The following is a 20,887-nucleotide window of genomic DNA, read 5'->3' as shown; positions in this document are numbered from 1 at the left end:
TCCCCTCTTCCCTATCCCATCCTCCCCATCCCATCCTCCCAATCCTCCCCTTTTTTCTTTCCTCCTCCTCCTCCTCCTCCCACCCCTCCCTTTTGCCCTTCCTTTTTTGGCCTTTGGGATTTTTCCCACAGGCGGCTAGTTCCTACGTAGGGGAAAGGATACCGGGGTCCATCCCATTCCATTGAGGTTCTTGGCGGTGGCGTAGTTTGCTGTGGAATCTGGATCGCCTGGGGATGTCCCGATCCCTCTCCAGTATCCAGAAGGTGGCTTTGGGTGTCTTTCAGGCGACGGGTGTATCTCTGGAAGCCGCCTTTCGGATTCCGGGGGTGGTGGCCGAAGGAGGTATGCTTTGTGGCAGATATCCGGCCGCCCTCTCTTTTGTCCACTGAGGTAGCTCGGCAGATGTGAGGTTGCTATCCCGGATTGCTGGTTTATTGGCATTAAGGGTAGGGTATGGCACAGGTTCCATGCTGCATCTATGCTACTTACGGTGCTGAGGTCCTCTTGGGCGAGGAGGGAGATTTCTGGCCCTTTCATTCCTCCTGGGAACTATCCCTCCCCGGTCCCCCCTTTTTTTATTTTTTTTATTTTTGTTTTTTCTTTCTTTTTTTTTATCTTAAAAACAAAAAGAAAAGAAGTAACCTAACCATGGAGAACCCAATCCATGAACCTGCTACCCCCGGGCCCTTTCTTGATACCGCACCCCGTTCTGACCCCGACACGTTTTTTGACCACTCTTCGGACACTCCTCATGCCTCTGTACCTCTTGCTGGTGCTGTTTCCTCACCCGCTTCAGGTACCGGGGTTTCCACTGACTCCTTCGATTTGTCTGACCTCCGCTCTCCTTTGACTATGCTTCTGGCCTCTCCCTCTACGGTGTGGCAATTTTTGAATCGCCGGCCCGTTTCACGTCGGTCCAACTCTGGTCCCACCCCTAAAGGCCAACAACAATTGCCTGATGATGATATTTCACCACCACCACGTTTTTCTCAGAAAAGATCCACACATCAAGCACTCCCTTTCCACGCTCAGTTTCGGAAGGCACAATGGACTAAATTCTTTACTTTATGACCGACTTCCTCTATTGCCTATCTTTCCAACCATAGTACTGTGGACCCTCGACCAACGATGGCATCGTCTAACGTTAAATCTGACTAGCGATACATTTTAACACAAAAATTTTGCCTCGACTGGCGCTAAAAAACTCGACCAACACGATTCATTCCGTCTGAGACGCATCCACTTCTGGCCAGTGTTTACAAGCCAGCCAGCCACCGCGGTCCCATCCAAACATACAATCGAAACATTTCATATTATCACAGCCTTTTTAGTGATTGCACCTGCAAAATAAGTCACCATGGGCCCCAAGAAAGCTTCTAGTGCCAACCCTACAGCAAAAAGGGTGAGAATTACTATGGATATGAAGAAAGAGATCATTGCTAAGTATGAAAGTGGAGTGCGTGTCTCCGAGCTGGCCAGGTTGTACACAAAACCCCAATCAACCATCGCTACTATTGTGGCCAAGAAAACGGCAATCAAGGAAGCTGTTCTTGCCAAAGGTGCAACTATGTTTTTGAAACTGAGATCGCAAGTGATAGAAGATGTTGAGAGACTGTTACTGGTGTGGATAAACGAAAAACAGAAAGCAGGAGATAGCATCTCTCAAGCGATATGTGAAAAGGCTAGGAAGTTACATGACGATTTAATTAGAAAAATGCCAGCAACTAGTGGTGATGTGAGTAAATTTAAGGTCAGCAAAGGTTGGTTTGAGAGATTTAACCCTTTGACTGTCGTGGCCGTATATATACGTCTTACAAGGTACCGTGTTTGATGTATATATACATGTACTCATAAATTCTAGCGGCTTCAAATCAAGCAGGAGAAAGCTGGTAGGCCCACATGTGAGAGAATGGGTCTGTGTGGTCAGTGTGCACCATATAAAAAAAATCCTGGAGCACGCAGTGCATAATGAGAAAAAAAAAACTCCGACCATTTTTTTTAATTAAAATGCCGACTTTGTGGTCTATTTTCGTATAGTATTTATGGTTGTATTCTCGTTTTCTTGGTCTCATTTGATAGAATGGAAAACATATTATAGAAATTGAGGTGATTTTGATTGATTTTACTATAAAAAGAACCTAGAAATGGAGCTCAAAGTAGGGGAAATGTTTGATTTTTGCCAATGTTCAAAAGTAAACAAATGATGCCATTGTCCAATAAATGTCCAACTAGCCATTCTAATATGCAGTCATGAATGGGTTGATGTTATTTATACAATTATTACAGTATTGCAGTAGTCTGCATAATAGTAAGTCTTCTATTTTTTGTTTGAATAAAAATTCAAAATAGAAAGCAAGAGTAATATCAGAGGGGCCTGGAGACATGACTGATGAGCAAAGAAAATGTTATTTTAGAGCCAGGAATGTCTGCATTGTTCATTCTGGACCTTATTTTGAAATTGTCATATTTTTTAGTTTTCGTGAAATTGGCCAAATTGCAAATTTCTGACCACATTATTAGGTAGTTGAAATCAGTAAATGGGCAGTTTCTTGTACTCAATCGATAGAAAAAATGGAGTTCTAAAGAAATAGCTATGAGTTTGGGCAACTGGAACAATGGAATTAGCCGAAAATAGGGCTCACAGTGGACGAAATTGCCGATTTGTAAACAGTGCCGAGGTCACTAACTTCGCGAGAGCATAATTCCGTCGGTTTTCCATCAAATTTCGTTTTTTTTTGGTGTCATTACAATCAGGAAAAGATTCTCTATCATTTCATAAGAAAAAAATAATTTTTTTTTTTTTTAAATTTTGCGACACCAGGAGACACCTCAGGATTGGGGGTTGCCACAGTCAAAGGGTTAAGAATCGTAGTGGCATACATAGTGTGATAAGGCATGGTGAGGCTGCCAGTTTGGACCAAAAAGCAGCTGAAAAATATGTGCAGGAATTCAAGGAGTACATAGACAGTGAAGAATTGAAACCTGAACAAGTGTTTAATTGTGACACTGACAATGTTGTGAAACACTTTAGGAATGTCATAAAGGAACGGGAGGTACAGGCCTCTATGGACAGATATGTTGTGTGACAGAGGTCCAGTGACTCAAGCTGGTCCTAGTGGCATTAAAAGAAGAAGGGAAGTAACCCCGAAAAAGGACTTGCCACCTCAAGTCCTAATGGAAGGGGATTCCCCTTCTAAACACTAACACGATCAACACTCTCCCCTCCTCCCATCCCATCAATCATCACCAGATCTTCAATAAAGGTAAGTGTCATGTAACTGTGCATGTCTTCTTCAGTTTGTGTGTATTAAAATTAATATTTCATGTGGTAAAAATTTTTTTTTTCAATACTTTTGGGTGTCTTGCATGGATTAATTTGATTTCCATTATTTCTTATAGGGAAAATTAACTCGACTAATGATAATTTCGATTAACGATGAGCTCTCAGGAAAGGATTAATATCGTTGGTCGAGGGTCCACCGTATTGGCAAGGCGCTCCTCCACCATGTTGGTCGAGATATTTCTTTTCATGCTCTGAAGAGCAGTACGCGCATCATCACTGTTCAGAATGCTACCCAAGCTGATGATCTTTCTCTTCTTTCACATATCGATGCTATTTCTGTCACTATCGAAAAACATCATTCCCTCAATTCTTGTTGTGGTACTGTCATTCTGCCCCATACCATAGTCCAGCAGAATTTTCAGGCATGTGGCAATGACATTCTTGAACAGCTGGAACTCCAGGATCTCCCAATCCTCAAGGTAGACACTTATGTCCTTCCTGCCCGCGGGCGGAGACGATACCCTTGCAATGTGGTTCGATTAACTTTCGACAGCCATAAACTCCCATCCTCTGTTTATGTAGCAGGACATCGGTTACAAGTTCAAAAGGTGATCCCTACACCACGATTTGGTCACCCAGCAAAATATTGCAGATCTATAGCCGAATGCCCAGTCTGTGGTGCCGATGGCCATTCTAATATGTCTTGCAGTTGACCTCCCTCTTGCCTTAATTGTCATGAGGCTCACCCTTCATACTCTCGCCATTGTCAGGTCTACTTAAATGAGCGAGAAATCCGTTGCCTCAAAGAAGCTGAAGGTCTCCCTTATTCTATGGCAGTTTCTCAACTGCACCTCCAAGGGAGACTGCCCTGTATTTCTTATTCTCGTGTTTCTAAACATCCCCCCCGCTTCTGCAGTCCCGTCTTCTGCAACTTCCTCTGTGGTTGCCCCTCCCATAGTCACATCTGTCTCTAATTCTTTAGCTGTCCTGGGCTCAGAAGTCCCTACTTCAACACCTCAGTCTTTTCTCACTTCTTCGTGTCCTCCCTCGCAAGCCCCGGTATCAACAAGACCCCGTACAACACCTCCTCCCAATCGCCCCTCTACTTCTCAGAAGTCCAAAAAATCTCCATTGCTCAAATCTTCTTTGCCCCCTCCTTCACTTCTTTCACCTCCAAATTTTACCTTCCCGGTCTCTGTACCTAGTTCTTTCCCTCTCGCTGGCTCTGTTACAAGTGTGGAGGTTCACCCTCCTCCTCATACTGTGCCTTCCTCCTCTGTCCCTTCCCCAGTTTCTTCCTCTTCTGCCATCTCCCAGGTTTCTACCTCTTCTGTCCCCCTCCCACACTTCTCCAGTTCCCTCCACCTTTTCGCCCCCCCCCCTTCTTTGGTACAGTCCATTACTGTCCCAATCTTTACTCACCCTCCTTCCATCTCCAATATTGTCTCCCACACAACGTCTTTGAATTCCGAAACACTTGAAGCTATCTCAGAATATATTGCAGAGACTAAACCATCATTGGACACTGATCTGCCCCTGTTCCTTCTCTTTCCTCTCCTCCATCTGCGCAACTCCTTTCTTCACAGCGCTCCGTTCCTTCACTACTTGAACATTTTCCGCTGCCGCCACTTGTGGACTTTTCTAACCCCTCTAGTCCGTAGGTGCCCTTACCTGCGGATTTCTGGTATCTTTCTCGTTGCCAGTCATGGCCTATTTACAGTGGAATATCCGCGGCCTCGGGTAATCGGGGTGAGCTTCAGATGTTGCTCTCCCGGTTTTCCCCTGTTGGTGTTTGCTTACAAGAACCAAAATTACACTCCACTGTTATATATCCTATCTCAGGCTATAATTTATTGTATTCTTTGGATCCTTTTTCTGATGGGACCTTTAATGAAAGCGCCCTTCTTCTCCACACTGATATTCCGTACCATCAGCTATTTGTTCGTATATTGCTGCATTACACTGCAGCCCATATCCACTTGCGTAAGTGGTATACAATCTGTTTTTTTTTTTTTTGTATCTCTCTCCTTCTCGTGCATTATCTATCCCAGATGATGCCTTTCTTATCTCAAACTTACCGCCACCACTTCTGTTACTAGGCGATTTTAATGCCCATCATTTCCTCATGGGGGGTTGTCTCACTGTGATTCCCATGGCATTCAGTTGGAGGCTTTTCTTGCTTCTCACCCCATCAGTGTTTTAAATACAGGTCCTCCCACCCATTTTGATCCTCGTACTCATACTCTCTCTTGCATTGATCTCTCAGTCTGCTCTTCTACAGCACTAGGCTTCACCTGGTCTGTTCTCCTGGACTTGCATGACACCGATCATTTTCCAATCATTCTTACTTCTCCTTCGTATTCACCACCTCTTCGTAGCCCATGCTGGCAATTTGATCGAGCAAACTGGGACCTTTACTCGCAGCTAACTGCTTTTAGTGAGGTTCCTTCTTCGTCCTCCATTGATGAGCTTTTACACCTCTTTTCGTCCTCGTTTTTAACTGCAGCTTCTCATTCTATACCCCAAACCTCAGGCAGGCATTCTCAGAAGTGCTTGCCTTGGTGGTCTCTTGCTTGTGCTTGTGCAGTACATTTGAAATGTGCTGTGTGATGCAGGTACCAGTACAACAGAACCACTAAGAGACTTTTTGATTTTAAGCAGAAGCGTGTAGTCACTTGCCGTGTCATCCTTGATGCTAAATGCACTTTCTGGTGAGATTACGTTTCCATCATCACCTCTGCTTCCTCTATGAATGCAGTCTGGAAAAAAGTTTGGAAACGGAGTGGTAAATACTCTCCTGACTCAGCTCCTGTTCAGCAGGTTGCCGATGTTGATATAGGAAACCCTCTTGACGTTGCCATTGAAATTGGTAATCATCTGGTCCATATTTCTCAGGGGCTCCATCTATGCCCCTCGTTTCTTTCCTCGAAGTCTACCAAAGAGTTAGCACCCTTAGACTTTTCTTCTCTCAAAGAAGAATCTTGTGTGCCTTTTACACTTCAGGAACTGGAGGCGACACTCTCAGCTTGCCGATCATCGGCAGCTGGGCCTGACGACATTCATATTCGGATGTTACAACATTTACATCAGTCAGCCCTTGCAGTCCTCTTACACCTCTTCAATCTTATTTGGTCACAAGGAGTTCTTCCCAAGCTGTGGAAATCTGCCTTTGTTCTCTCTTTCCGCAAACCGGGTACTACGGGACATGATGCCTCCCACTATCGTCCCATTGCTCTTACCAGTGCAGTTTGTAGAGTGATGGAACGTCTGGTAAATCGACGTTTAATGTGGTATTTAGAGACGCACAACAGTCTCTCCACTAGTCAATATGGCTTTCATAAGGGCCGTTCTACCATAGACCCCTTACTGTGCTTGGATATGTATGTTCGTAATTCATTTGCAAATAACTACTCAGTTATTGCCATATTTTTTGGCCTTGAGAAGGCATATGAGACAACTTGGAGGTATAATATTTTGGCCCAAGGCCTCCGAGGCAATCTACCATCCTTCCTTAAGAACTTCTTAACTGAGAGACATTTCCGTGTTCGAGTTAATAATATGCTGTCCCCAGACTTTGTCCAAGCTGAAGGTGTCCCCCAGGGATGTGTTCTGAGCACAACACTTTTTGTCCTTGCTATAAATGATTTGGCCTATCTTCTTCCATCCAATATTTGGTTGTCCCTCTATATTGATGACTTCGCTATTGCTTGTGCAGGCACTGACTGTCACCTCATTACAGTTTCTCTCCAGCATGCGGTCGACCATGTTTCCAATTGGGCCACCATGCATGGGTTTAAATTTTCCAGTACTAAAACTCACCAAATTACTTTCACTAGACGCTCTGTCATCTCCACTCATCCTTTGTACCTCTATGGTTCACGTATCCCTGAACGTGATACGGTCAGGTTTCTAGGCCTTCTCTTTGGCCATAGGTTTTCCTGGAAACCTCACATTACCTCTCTGAAAGCAACTTGTCACAACCGGTTGAACCTTCTTAAAACCCTTACTCATCTTCCATGGGGAGCTGATCGTCGAACTCTCCTTTGCCTACATTCAGCCCTCATTGTATCGAAACTATTATGGAGATCAGATCTATTCAGCGGCCTCTCCTGCTACTCTCTCTAGCCTTAATCCCATCCATCACCAGGGATTACATTTATGCCTTGGTGTTTTTTGCTCTTTCCCTGTTGAGAGCCTCTATGCTGGAGCGAATATTCCATCCTTGTCGGATCGCCGTGATGCCCATTGCCTTCGCTACTATGTTCGCTCTCATGATCTCTGTAATCCTTCCATATATAGAATAGTCACCGATGTTAGTAGACATTCTTTATTTGTTCGTCACCCCTGTTTACTCCGTCCCTGTTCTCTTTGCCTCCATTCGCTCTTGTCTTCCCTTCAGTTACCACCTTTCTATGCTCATGTAGCATCTCATTTTTACCTATCCCCCTGGGAAGTTCCAGCTGTTCGTGTCTTCTTTCTCACTACCTTGCACGAAAGCCCAACTGCCTACGGTAGCTTCCCGCTCTCTTTTTCTTGACCACTTTCGCGCTCATTCTCATGCCATCGCAGTGTACACAGATGGCTCTAAGTCTTCTGACGGCGTCAGATTCGCAGCAGCGTTTCCGGACAGTGTCGTGCGAGGGCATTTACTATCCACGGCTAGCATTTTTACTGCTGAATTGTATGCCATTCTTGCAGCACTTATCCGTATTGCATCTATGCCTGTGTCATTTGTGGTTGTTTCAGACTCCCTTAGTGCTTTACAGATAATACTAAAATTTGATACACCTTATCCCCTAGTTCTCCGTATCCAACTTTGGTTACGCTATATCTCTACCAAGCATAAAGATATTGTTTTTTGTTGGGTCCCTGGTCATGTTGATGTACAGGGCAGTGAACAGGCAGACACTGCTGCACGGTCAGCAGTACATGCCCTCCCAGTCTCATATAGAGGTGTTCCATTCACGGACTATTTTGCTTTAATAGCTACTCACCTTCACACCCGTTGGCAACAACGTTGGTCTGATCTCCTCAATAACAAACTTCATTCTATTACACTGAGTATAGGTTACTGGCCATCTTCTTGTCATCGGTGTCGAGGTTGGGAGACTACTCTCTCCCGTCTTTGCATTGGCCACACTCGTCTTACTCTCGGGTATCTCATGGAGAGGTGCCCTGTTCCTCTCCATGAGAATTGTCAGGTTCCAGTATCTGTTAGCCACATTCTGACCACTCTATCAACGAGCACGCAGAATTTACCTCCAACATCGTCTCCGCTCTGCTGCTCTCTCTTTACCTTCCCTTCTTGCTGACGGACCCTCCTTTAATACGGACTCTCTCATTGACTTTTTGACAACAACTGATTTACTCTGATGATTATGTCTTTAGCACTCCTCCCAGCCCTTTCTACCTCAATCTCTTGCTACCCTCTACCCCTGCACTATCCACTGCCCTGCTGTCCTCCATAACCTACTAATCATCCCTCTCCCTTATGCCACCTGATACCCTGGCTTCCTTCCCTGCCCTGCAGGGCTGTATAGCCCTTGTGGCTTAGCGCTTCTTTTTTATTATAATAATTCCCAGGTGATGTATGGCTCCCTAAGCCATGCGTGTCGTAAGAGGCAACTAAAATCCTGAGAGCAAGGGGCTAGCAACCCCTTCTGTGTGAATTACTAAATGTAAAATGAAGAAAGATTTTTTTCATTTTTGGGGTCACCCTGCCTCAGTGGGAGATAGCTGATGTGTTGAAAAAATTACTACTACGTACTACTAAGAAAGACTCACTAAATCGTAATGACACGATTGCAAACAAACCAGTTTTGAGACTCTCTGACTGCGGGTTCAAACCCCACCCGTGGTATGGTTTTTTTTAAGAACCAAATTCAAAATGGGAATTGACAGTTACTTTTTGCTGATGATACTGTGCTTATGGGAGATTCTAAAGAAAAATTACAAAGGTTAGTGGATGAGTTTGAGAATGTGTGTAAAGGTAGAAAGTTGAAAGTGAACATAGAAAAGAGTAAGGTGATGAGGGTATCAAATGATTTAGATAAAGAAAAATTGGATATCAAATTGGGGAGGAGGAGTATGGAAGAAGTGAATGTTTTCAGATACTTGGGAGTTGACGTGTCGGCGGATGGATTTATGAAGGATGAGGTTAATCATAGAATTGATGAGGGAAAAAAGGTGAGTGGTGCGTTGAGGTATATGTGGAGTCAAAAAACATTATCTATGGAGGCAAAGAAGGGAATGTATGAAAGTATAGTAGTACCAACACTCTTATATGGGTGTGAAGTTTGGGTGGTAAATGCAGCAACGAGGAGACGGTTGGAGGCAGTGGAGATGTCCTGTTTAAGGGCAATGTGTGGTGTAAATATTATGCAGAAAATTCGGAGTGTGGAAATTAGGAAAAGGTGTGGAGTTAATAAAAGTATTAGTCAGAGGGCAGAAGAGGGGTTGTTGAGGTGGTTTGGTCATTTAGAGAGAATGGATCAAAGTAGAATGACATGGAAAGCATATAAATCTATAGGGGAAGGAAGGCGGGGTAGGGGTCGTCCTCGAAAGGGTTGGAGAGAGGGGGTAAAGGAGGTTTTGTGGGCAAGGGGCTTGGACTTCCAGCAAGCGTGCGTGAGCGTGTTAGATAGGAGTGAATGGAGACGAATGGTACTTGGGACCTGACGATCTGTTGGAGTGTGAGCAGGGTAATATTTAGTGAAGGGATTCAGGGAAACCGGTTATTTTCATATAGTCGGACTTGAGTCCTGGAAATGGGAAGTACAATGCCTGCACTTTAAAGGAGGGGTTTGGGATATTGGCAGTTTGGAGGGATATGTTGTGTATCTTTATATGTGTATGCTTCTAAACTGTTGTATTCTGAGCACCTCTGCAAAAACAGTGATAATGTGTGAGTGTGGTGAAAGTGTTGAATGATGATGAAAGTATTTTCTTTTTGGGGATTTTCTTTCTTTTTTGGGTCACCCTGCCTCGGTGGGAGACGGCCGACTTGTTGAAAAAAAAAAAATAAGTTGAATTTTAGGAGAAGATTGTTATAGGTTACACTATTAGACACCTGCTACAGGTCAATAAGATACTTGTCCAGTTAGTCATTCTCATCACCCTCTGCATACATTGACCAGTGTGTTTTTATTATGACATCAGTTGTGCTGGACTACAGTTCTGGAGGTGGAAAGTTCAGGGCCTTCACTTTGAAGGACGGCTGGAGGTGAGGTTATGTAAGGTTTGTCAGGAAACAGGGCGAGTGTTTCCCGACACGGGTCTTAGTCAGATGACGACCTGCTGTTGGAGCTTTTGGTCATCTGACCAAGGCCTTCTGCTGTCTTACCGATCCACCTTTAAAAAATATGGTCAGTTAGAACCAACATGTTAATTAGGAGGATGGGCGAAGATATTTCACTTTGTAAGATTATTTTAATTGTGGTGTTGGACACTTTGGGCAAGACAGCTCTTGACTGAATGATGGTGAATGCTTCCTTCTTTGGGCTACTCTACTTTGGTGAAAAATTGTCCTCTTTTGGGGTCTGAACTGATATTGGCAAGAATCAATATTTTCTGGTTGAGCATATAAGAGTATATATCTATATATATACAGTGGACCCCCGCTTTACGATCAGCTCCCAATGCGACCAATTATGTAAGCATATTTATGTAAGTGCATTTGTATGTGTATGTTTGGGGGTCTGAAATGGACTAATCTAATTCACAATATTCCTCATGGGAACAAATTCGTTCAGTAATGGCACCTGAACATACTTCTGGAATGAAATAATATCGTAAACTGGGGGTCCGCTGTATGTATTTTTTTTTTCTGTAAACAGGTTCGGTACTAAACCTGAGTTGTTATATTAGATGCATATCCATCTTTGTGAATGATTTATTTTGACTTGTACAGATGTCTGGGAATATTTTAAGTAAACTTATTTTATTGAAGGGTAATGTAATAACTAGCAATAACATATTTGCAGTTTTATTATGTACTGTATAGTGACAGCCATTTGACTCCAATATTGTAGGAAGGTATGTGATGCATAATGGTGTGAATTTTTTTTTTCTAGACAGTGTCTCCGTAATTCTTGTGGGTTTAGTAAATTTTTTTTTTAGCACATCTGCTGTCTACAGCCAAGGTAAAGTGATCCAAAAGAGAAACACATTTACCATCATTCAACACTTTCACCATCATTCACACACAATCACTGGCCTTGCAGTGATTGTGTGTGAATGATGGTGAAAGTGTTTCTTTTTTTGGGTCACCCTGCCTCAGTGGGAGGTATTAATAAGCAGGAGTATGTACTGCTGTACTTATGAAGCTCCAGACGTGGGTAACATTAGACGTTTGTTAAATTCAAGGGTAATTATTGGGGAAGTTGTTAAGGGTTTCAAGACTTGCCTTTGTGAGACTGTCATTAAAGTTTTATATGTTGGTATTTGAATTTTCATAACTTCATTTGATTTTGTTATTTGTCAGGAACCTCAGCTGATAAGTCTTAATGTCGTGATGGCTCATTAATAACATCTTAAAAACTATATTAATGTTTTGATGGATAGTTTGATGCTGGTGAAGGCTCTAGATACAAGGAACTGTAGCTACCCTGCCCTTCCCTGGATCACACCTGATTGCCTCCCATTCCCGAGGTCCTGTAAGACTCGTACATGTTACGTGCTTCCCCATGATATTTGATACGAGGTAACAGTTTTGGGAGGTGGGGGTTAAGAGCACTTGGCTCTCTCTACCACTGGTGTGTGGCTACCAAAACTCTATTTGCCATTTAAAGCCTTGGAATTGTTAGTAAATTGAGCAATTGCATATTCTCCATAGGAGCCACTTGTTTGATATTTTTTTTAATATTGCATCTCATTAGTACAGTAGATTGCAATACCTTCCCCTTTCTTATTAGGTCTGCAGTTGTGGATGGCTTTGTACCCAGGTATGTTGAATATATTTATTGTTTTATGTTTTAGCCAGGAGAAGCTGGTATTGAAAGGCTCCAGTAGGACATTAGTGTTTGTTTAGGGATCTGCATCTATAGTTCAAGACTAAGATAAAAATATCACTGGATCATAAAAGTTGGATCCAGATGAGCTACTCGTGACGATAGTGAAGAAAACATACGTTGCAAAGCAAACCTTTGTTGAAGTAACACTTAAACTTTTGTTGAGACAGTGTTTTGATCTGTTCAGAGCTTTATTAAGTTATGATTTGATGAAGCTCAAGGAAAAGTTTGTTCTGCATTGTATGTGTATCTTCTTCAGAAATCATGAAAGTAACAAATTATGTAAGAAGGCTGATGACCAAGGCAATGGCCTCACATTTTTGAGTCTGTGATTGAAGTGTGTTACATCTTGGGTGTTGGTGAGGATAATGCTGGCAAGGTTTGCTGTATGTTAACAGCAGGTTTGATCACCAGGATGGGTTTTGCACATGTCTGATAGCTTCACCTCAGGATGAAGAACATAAAGGCACAATATCGTGACTGGAACAATACACAAATAACCCACACATAGGAAAAAGAAGTGTATGACGTTTGAGTCTGACTTGCACCATTAACTAGTGTCACTAGTTGTGACTAGTCAATGGTGCAAGTCGGACTCAAATGTCATCAAAAGCTTCTTTCTCTCATGTGCAATTTATTTGTGTATTAAGCTCAGGATCAGTGGTTGCATACAAAATATGCATGAATATTTTGACTTAAAAGTACTGAACATAAATTGATTACCGTGATACATAAACATGTACAAATGAATATGTTGCTTATGGCCATTGTACTAGCAATAAATGGAAAAAAACATTAATATTGTAATTGTAATTGCTTTTTGTAATGACCATTTATAATTTTCTTGTATGTATTTGTCTGTTTGAGTTTGATGTGTCCTCTTAACTTTCAACTGACTGACATGAAATAAATTTGCCATACCTATCTCTGAAACCATGTGTCGTGTCTGCACTCTCATTGTCTGGCTTATTCCACTTCATAACCACTCTTGTGCTACCCTCGAGAGGTAACGGCGAAGGATTTGATCCAAGTTGTTGCCGTTTTCCCCTCCCCTTCCTTCGGATCGAACCTGTTTATCTCCCACTCCCCAGGCACTGTTGCACTTGTGGTCATCTGGAGACAGAGCAAGTTTAGCTCGTATATTTACCTGAGTTAACCCCTTTCTCCTGTGTAACTTACTGAATGTAAAAACAAGTAAAACTTAATTCTTCTCTTTTTCTGGTCAGCTGCCTTGGTGGGAAATATTTATAATATCTGTAGTGGAAGGAAGGAAGGGTAGGGGTTGTCCTAGGAAAGGTTGTATTGAGGGGGTAAAGGTGGTTTTGTGGGCGAGGGGCTTGGACTTCTAGCATGCGTGCATGAGCGTGTTAGGATAGAATGGAGATGAGTGGTTTTTGGGGGTCTGATGAGCTGTTGGAGTGTGAGCAGGGTAATATTTAGTGAAGGGATTCAGGGAAGCTGGTTAGCTGAACCTGAGTCCTAGAAGTGGGAAGTACAATGCCTGCACTTTAAATGAGGGGTTTAGGATATTGGCTGTTTGGAGTGACATCTAAACTGTCGTATCTGAGTGCCTCTGCAAAGACAGTGATTGTGTGAATGATGGTGAAAGTTTTTTCTTTCTTTTTGGGTTTTTTCTTTCTCTTTGGGTCACCCTGCCTCAGTGGGAAATGACTGATATGTTAAAAACAAAGTAAATGAGGAGAATTATTTAACCTAAATCAATTATTAAAGGTCTTGATAACATAAAAGGCATCTTTGCCAAGCCACGTAACTTTTTATTCAACTTTTCACATCGAGTACCACATAGAAAAACTCAGGTGATGATCATCTTATGTTCAGTGTAAATATTATTTTTAATACCTATAAAAATGCAAAGAATGATGAAAATTAACCCTTTCAGGGTTTGCGTAAGCCGTACTAGTACGGCTTACGCACCAGGGTTTTTGACATACTAGTATGCATAAATTCTAGCGCCCTCAAATCTAGCAAGAGAAAGCTGGTAGGCCTACATATGAAAGAATGGGTCTATGTGGTCAGTGTGCGCAGTATTAAAAAAATCCTGCAGCACACAGTGCGTAATGAGAAAAAAAGACTGACCGTGTTTTTGGTTTAAAGCAGCGACTTTGCACTGTATTTTCGTATGGTATTTATTGTTGTATTCTAGTTTTATTGGTCTCATTTTATAGAATGGAAGACATATTACAGAAATTGAGATGATTTTGACTGGTTTTACAATGAAAAGTACCTTGAAATTGAGCTCAAAGTAGCAGAAATGTTCGATTTTTACCAAGGTTCAAAAGTAAACAAATCATGCCAAGTGTCCAATACACATCAACTGGTGAGTCTAATATTCTTTCACAAATGTGCTGATATTATTTATACCATTTCTACACTAATGCATAACAGTAAATCTTCTATTTTTTGTGAGAATAAAAATTCAAAATGGAAAGCAAAAGAATGTAATAGGGGTATGGGGACGTGACTAATGAACAGAGGAAATGTTATTTTAGTGCCAGGAATGTCTTTCTTGTTTATTCTGGATCTTATTTGGAAATTGGCATCTTTTGAAATTTGTGTGAAATTGGCAAAATTGCTAAATTCTGAATACTTTATTGGATAGTTGAAATCGGCAAATGGGTGGTTTCTTGGTTTAGAAAGACACGTAAGCAAACACTATGACATATTTATTAGAAAGCGTTTCGATCCTGGGACCTTGATCACTTCTAACATACAGAGGTAGAAAGACATTATATATAGGCGGAGAGTGATTTCTTGTACTCATTCGATAGACAAAATGGAGTTCTAGCAAAATAGTTCTGATTTTTGTTGACTGGTACACTGGAATTAGCCGAAAATAGGGCTCAAATTGGGCAAAATCGCCGATGCGTGAACATTGTTGAGACCGCTAACTTCGCGAGAGCATAATTCCGTAAGTTTTCCATCAAATTTCATACTTTTGGTGTCATTATGACTGGGAAAAGATTCTCTATCTTTTCATAAGATTTTTTTTTTTTTTTTAAATTTTTTTGAAATTTTGGCGTCTCTGAGAGGGCCTGGCGACCCTCAAAGGGTTAAAGCATATTATTCTCTAGTTTCTTTCCCTTAATATTTCGTCACTTACAGTAACTGTTTTCAATTGTCCAAGTAGATTATTCTTATTTTATCACATCTGCTTTTATCCACCAAGGTAGGGCAAGCCTAAATAAGAAAACATAGTAACACTCACTAACTGTCTTGTGAATGTCACAGTTCAGACGAGCCTCAAAATTGCAAGATTCTTTCCTACCCTTCAGAGTACAGGTGCTCCATGACTTACAATGGGGTTATGACATACGCATTATAAGTCAAATATGAATATCTTCTTTCAACAAACCAGCCGTATCCCACTGAGGCAGGTGGCCCAAAAACAAAAGCTGAGGTTTCTCTTTTTAACTTTGTTAATGTATACAGGGAAAGGGGTTACTAGCCCCTTAACTCGACTCACGAAATCGTAATGACACGATTGCAAACAAACCATACCCCAGCCGGGATTGTACCCGCGGTCAGTCTCTCTCAAAACGACGGGCTGGCGTTTTGAGACTGACAGCGGGTTCAATCCCGGCCGGGGTATGGTTTACTAGCCCCTTGCTCCCAGCATTTTAGTTGCCTCTTAATATATGAATATATGGTAAATAAATAATTACTCTAACCAAATACATGTACATAAATAACAAAAAAAAAAAGGCACAATACCGTGACTAGAACGATACACAAATAACCTGCACATAGAAGAGAGAAGCTTACGACGACATTTCGGTCCGACTTAGACCATTTACAAAGTCACACTGTACCATTATTGAAAGGTAAATACTAAACGAATACAGGTTACGGACTTGTCGCCTTCATGCTGGATAATTATCTTAAGTTTCATCTCAAAAGTAATTGCTCTTGCACCATTGTAAAGTAATTGTTCTTGTACCATTGTAAAGTAATTGTTCTTGTACCATTGTAAAGTAATTGTTCTTGCACCATTGTAAAGTAATTGTTCTTGCACCGTTGTAAAGTAATTGTTCTTGCACCGTTGTAAAGTAATTGTTCTTGTACCGTTGTAAAGTAATTGTTCTTGTACCATTGTAAAGTAATTGTTCTTGCACCGTTGTAAAGTAATTGTTCTTGTACCGTTGTAAAGTAATTGTTCTTGTACCATTGTAAAGTAATTGTTCTTGCACCATTGTAAAGTAATTGTTCTTGCACCATTGTAAAGTAATTGTTCTTGCACCATTGTAAAGTAATTGTTCTTGTACCATTGTAAAGTAATTGTTCTTGCACCGTTGTAAAGTAATTGTTCTTGTACCGTTGTAAAGTAATTGTTCTTGTACCATTGTAAAGTAATTGTTCTTGCACCATTGTAAAGTAATTGTTCTTGCACCATTGTAAAGTAATTGTTCTTGCACCATTGTAAAGTAATTGTTCTTGTACCATTGTAAAGTAATTGTTCTTGTACCATTGTAAAGTAATTGTTCTTGCACCATTGTAAAGTAATTGTTCTTGCACCGTTGTAAAGTAATTGTTCTTGTACCATTGTAAAGTAATTGTTCTTGTACCATTGTAAAGTAATTGTTCTTGCACCGTTGTAAAGTAATTGTTCTTGCACCGTTGTAAAGTAATTGTTCTTGTACCATTGTAAAGTCAAAATATGATAAGTCGAACCTTTGTAAGTCGAGTAGCACCTGTGTAGGTATAGGAGGGCCCTGTTTGTAAGTCGAGTAGCACCTGTGTAGGTATAGGAGGGCCCTGTTTGTAAGTCGAGTAGCACCTGTGTAGGTATAGGAGGGCCCTGTTTGTAAGTCGAGTAGCACCTGTGTAGGTATAGGAGGGCCCTGTTTGTAAGTCGAGTAGCACCTGTGTAGGTATAGGAGGGCCCTGTTTGTAAGTCGAGTAGCACCTGTGTAGGTATAGGAGGGCCCTGTTTGTAAGTCGAGTAGCACCTGTGTAGGTATAGGAGGGCCCTGTTTGTAAGTCGAGTAGCACCTGTGTAGGTATAGGAGGGCCCTGTTTGTAAGTCGAGTAGCACCTGTGTAGGTATAGGAGGGCCCTGTTTGTAAGTCGAGTAGCACCTGTGTAGGTATAGGAGGGCCCTGTTTGTAAGTCGAGTAGCACCTGTGTAGGTATAGGAGGGCCCTGTTTGTAAGTCGAGTAGCACCTGTGTAGGTATAGGAGGGCCCTGTTTGTAAGTCGAGTAGCACCTGTGTAGGTATAGGAGGGCCCTGTTTGTAAGTCGAGTAGCACCTGTGTAGGTATAGGAGGGCCCTGTTTGTAAGTCGAGTAGCACCTGTGTAGGTATAGGAGGGCCCTGTTTGTAAGTCGAGTAGCACCTGTGTAGGTATAGGAGGGCCCTGTTTGTAAGTCGAGTAGCACCTGTGTAGGTATAGGAGGGCCCTGTTTGTAAGTCGAGTAGCACCTGTGTAGGTATAGGAGGGCCCTGTTTGTAAGTCGAGTAGCACCTGTGTAGGTATAGGAGGGCCCTGTTTGTAAGTCGAGTAGCACCTGTGTAGGTATAGGAGGGCCCTGTTTGTAAGTCGAGTAGCACCTGTGTAGGTATAGGAGGGCCCTGTTTGTAAGTCGAGTAGCACCTGTGTAGGTATAGGAGGGCCCTGTTTGTAAGTCGAGTAGCACCTGTGTAGGTATAGGAGGGCCCTGTTTGTAAGTCGAGTAGCACCTGTGTAGGTATAGGAGGGCCCTGTTTGTAAGTCGAGTAGCACCTGTGTAGGTATAGGAGGGCCCTGTTTGTAAGTCGAGTAGCACCTGTGTAGGTATAGGAGGGCCCTGTTTGTAAGTCGAGTAGCACCTGTGTAGGTATAGGAGGGGCCTGTTTGTAAGTCGAGTAGCACCTGTGTAGGTATAGGAGGGCCCTGTTTGTAAGTCGAGTAGCACCTGTGTAGGTATAGGAGGGCCCTGTTTGTAAGTCGAGTAGCACCTGTGTATTTATAGGAGGGCCCTGTTTGTAAGTCGAGTAGCACCTGTGTAGGTATAGGAGGGCCCTGTTTGTAAGTCGAGTAGCACCTGTGTAGGTATAGGAGGGCCCTGTTTGTAAGTCGAGTAGCACCTGTGTAGGTATAGGAGGGCCCTGTTTGTAAGTCGAGTAGCACCTGTGTAGGTATAGGAGGGCCCTGTTTGTAAGTCGAGTAGCACCTGTGTAGGTATAGGAGGGCCCTGTTTGTAAGTCGAGTAGCACCTGTGTAGGTATAGGAGGGCCCTGTTTGTAAGTCGAGTAGCACCTGTGTAGGTATAGGAGGGGCCTGTTTGTAAGTCGAGTAGCACCTGTGTAGGTATAGGAGGGCCCTGTTTGTAAGTCGAGTAGCACCTGTGTAGGTATAGGAGGGCCCTGTTTGTAAGTCGAGTAGCACCTGTGTAGGTATAGGAGGGCCCTGTTTGTAAGTCGAGTAGCACCTGTGTAGGTATAGGAGGGCCCTGTTTGTAAGTCGAGTAGCACCTGTGTAGGTATAGGAGGGCCCTGTTTGTAAGTCGAGTAGCACCTGTGTAGGTATAGGAGGGCCCTGTTTGTAAGTCGAGTAGCACCTGTGTAGGTATAGGAGGGCCCTGTTTGTAAGTCGAGTAGCACCTGTGTAGGTATAGGAGGGCCCTGTTTGTAAGTCGAGTAGCACCTGTGTAGGTATAGGAGGGCCCTGTTTGTAAGTCGAGTAGCACCTGTGTAGGTATAGGAGGGCCCTGTTTGTAAGTCGAGTAGCACCTGTGTAGGTATAGGAGGGCCCTGTTTGTAAGTCGAGTAGCACCTGTGTAGGTATAGGAGGGCCCTGTTTGTAAGTCGAGTAGCACCTGTGTAGGTATAGGAGGGCCCTGTTTGTAAGTCGAGTAGCACCTGTGTAGGTATAGGAGGGCCCTGTTTGTAAGTCGAGTAGCACCTGTGTAGGTATAGGAGGGCCCTGTTTGTAAGTCGAGTAGCACCTGTGTAGGTATAGGAGGGCCCTGTTTGTAAGTCGAGTAGCACCTGTGTAGGTATAGGAGGGCCCTGTTTGTAAGTCGAGTAGCACCTGTGTAGGTATAGGAGGGCCCTGTTTGTAAGTCGAGTAGCACCTGTGTAGGTATAGGAGGGCCCTGTTTGTAAGTCGAGTAGCACCTGTGTAGGTATAGGAGGGCCCTGTTTGTAAGTCGAGTAGCACCTGTGTAGGTATAGGAGGGCCCTGTTTGTAAGTCGAGTAGCACCTGTGTAGGTATAGGAGGGCCCTGTTTGTAAGTCGAGTAGCACCTGTGTAGGTATAGGAGGGCCCTGTTTGTAAGTCGAGTAGCACCTGTGTAGGTATAGGAGGGCCCTGTTTGTAAGTCGAGTAGCACCTGTGTAGGTATAGGAGGGCCCTGTTTGTAAGTCGAGTAGCACCTGTGTAGGTATAGGAGGGCCCTGTTTGTAAGTCGAGTAGCACCTGTGTAGGTATAGGAGGGCCCTGTTTGTAAGTCGAGTAGCACCTGTGTAGGTATAGGAGGGCCCTGTTTGTAAGTCGAGTAGCACCTGTGTAGGTATAGGAGGGCCCTGTTTGTAAGTCGAGTAGCACCTGTGTAGGTATAGGAGGGCCCTGTTTGTAAGTCGAGTAGCACCTGTGTAGGTATAGGAGGGCCCTGTTTGTAAGTCGAGTAGCACCTGTGTAGGTATAGGAGGGCCCTGTTTGTAAGTCGAGTAGCACCTGTGTAGGTATAGGAGGGCCCTGTTTGTAAGTCGAGTAGCACCTGTGTAGGTATAGGAGGGCCCTGTTTGTAAGTCGAGTAGCACCTGTGTAGGTATAGGAGGGCCCTGTTTGTAAGTCGAGTAGCACCTGTGTAGGTATAGGAGGGCCCTGTTTGTAAGTCGAGTAGCACCTGTGTAGGTATAGGAGGGCCCTGTTTGTAAGTCGAGTAGCACCTGTGTAGGTATAGGAGGGCCCTGTTTGTAAGTCGAGTAGCACCTGTGTAGGTATAGGAGGGCCCTGTTTGTAAGTCGAGTAGCACCTGTGTAGGTATAGGAGGGCCCTGTTTGTAAGTCGAGTAGCACCTGTGTAGGTATAGGAGGGCCCTGTTTGTAAGTCGAGTAGCACCTGTGTAGGTATAGGAGGGCCCTGTTTGTAAGTCGAGTAGCACCTGTGTAGGTATAGGAGGGCCCTGTTTGTAAGTCGAGTAGCACCTGTGTAGGTATAGGAGGGGCCTGTTTGTAAGTCGAGTAGCACCTGTGTAGGTATAGCCCTGTTTGTAAGTCGAGTAGCACCTGTGTAGGTATAGGAGGGCCCTGTTTGTAAGTCGAGTAGCACCTGTGTAGGTATAGGAGGGCCCTGTTTGTAAGTCGAGTAGCACCTGTGTAGGTATAGGAGGGCCCTGTTTGTAAGTCGAGTAGCACCTGTGTAGGTATAGGAGGGCCCTGTTTGTAAGTCGAGTAGCACCTGTGTAGGTATAGGAGGGCCCTGTTTGTAAGTCGAGTAGCACCTGTGTAGGTATAGGAGGGCCCTGTTTGTAAGTCGAGTAGCACCTGTGTAGGTATAGGAGGGCCCTGTTTGTAAGTCGAGTAGCACCTGTGTAGGTATAGGAGGGCCCTGTTTGTAAGTCGAGTAGCACCTGTGTAGGTATAGGAGGGCCC

General features: G+C 43.3%; 1 protein-coding gene across 4 annotated transcripts in view; it reads left to right on the top strand.

Annotated features, from left to right (window-relative positions):
- RanBPM (Ran-binding protein M) overlaps positions 1–20,887 on the top strand; it is a 124,591-nt gene that overhangs the window by 85,538 nt on the left and 18,166 nt on the right. For 2 of the 4 annotated variants that reach the window (XM_070104879.1, XM_070104878.1), the window contains one exon: positions 12,196–12,225. The exons of the other annotated variants lie outside the window; for them this stretch is intronic. In XM_070104879.1, the coding sequence (XP_069960980.1) occupies positions 12,196–12,225 (30 nt within the window). The remainder of the gene's footprint in view (positions 1–12,195; positions 12,226–20,887) is intronic. 4 annotated transcript variants of the gene reach the window in all.

Source organism: Cherax quadricarinatus, chromosome 95 (assembly GCF_038502225.1).
Source record: "Cherax quadricarinatus isolate ZL_2023a chromosome 95, ASM3850222v1, whole genome shotgun sequence".
In the NCBI taxonomy this organism is placed as follows: Eukaryota; Metazoa; Arthropoda; class Malacostraca; order Decapoda; family Parastacidae; genus Cherax; species Cherax quadricarinatus.
Note: the sequence above shows the minus strand (reverse complement) of the source record. Positions and strands in the feature narration are given on the sequence as shown.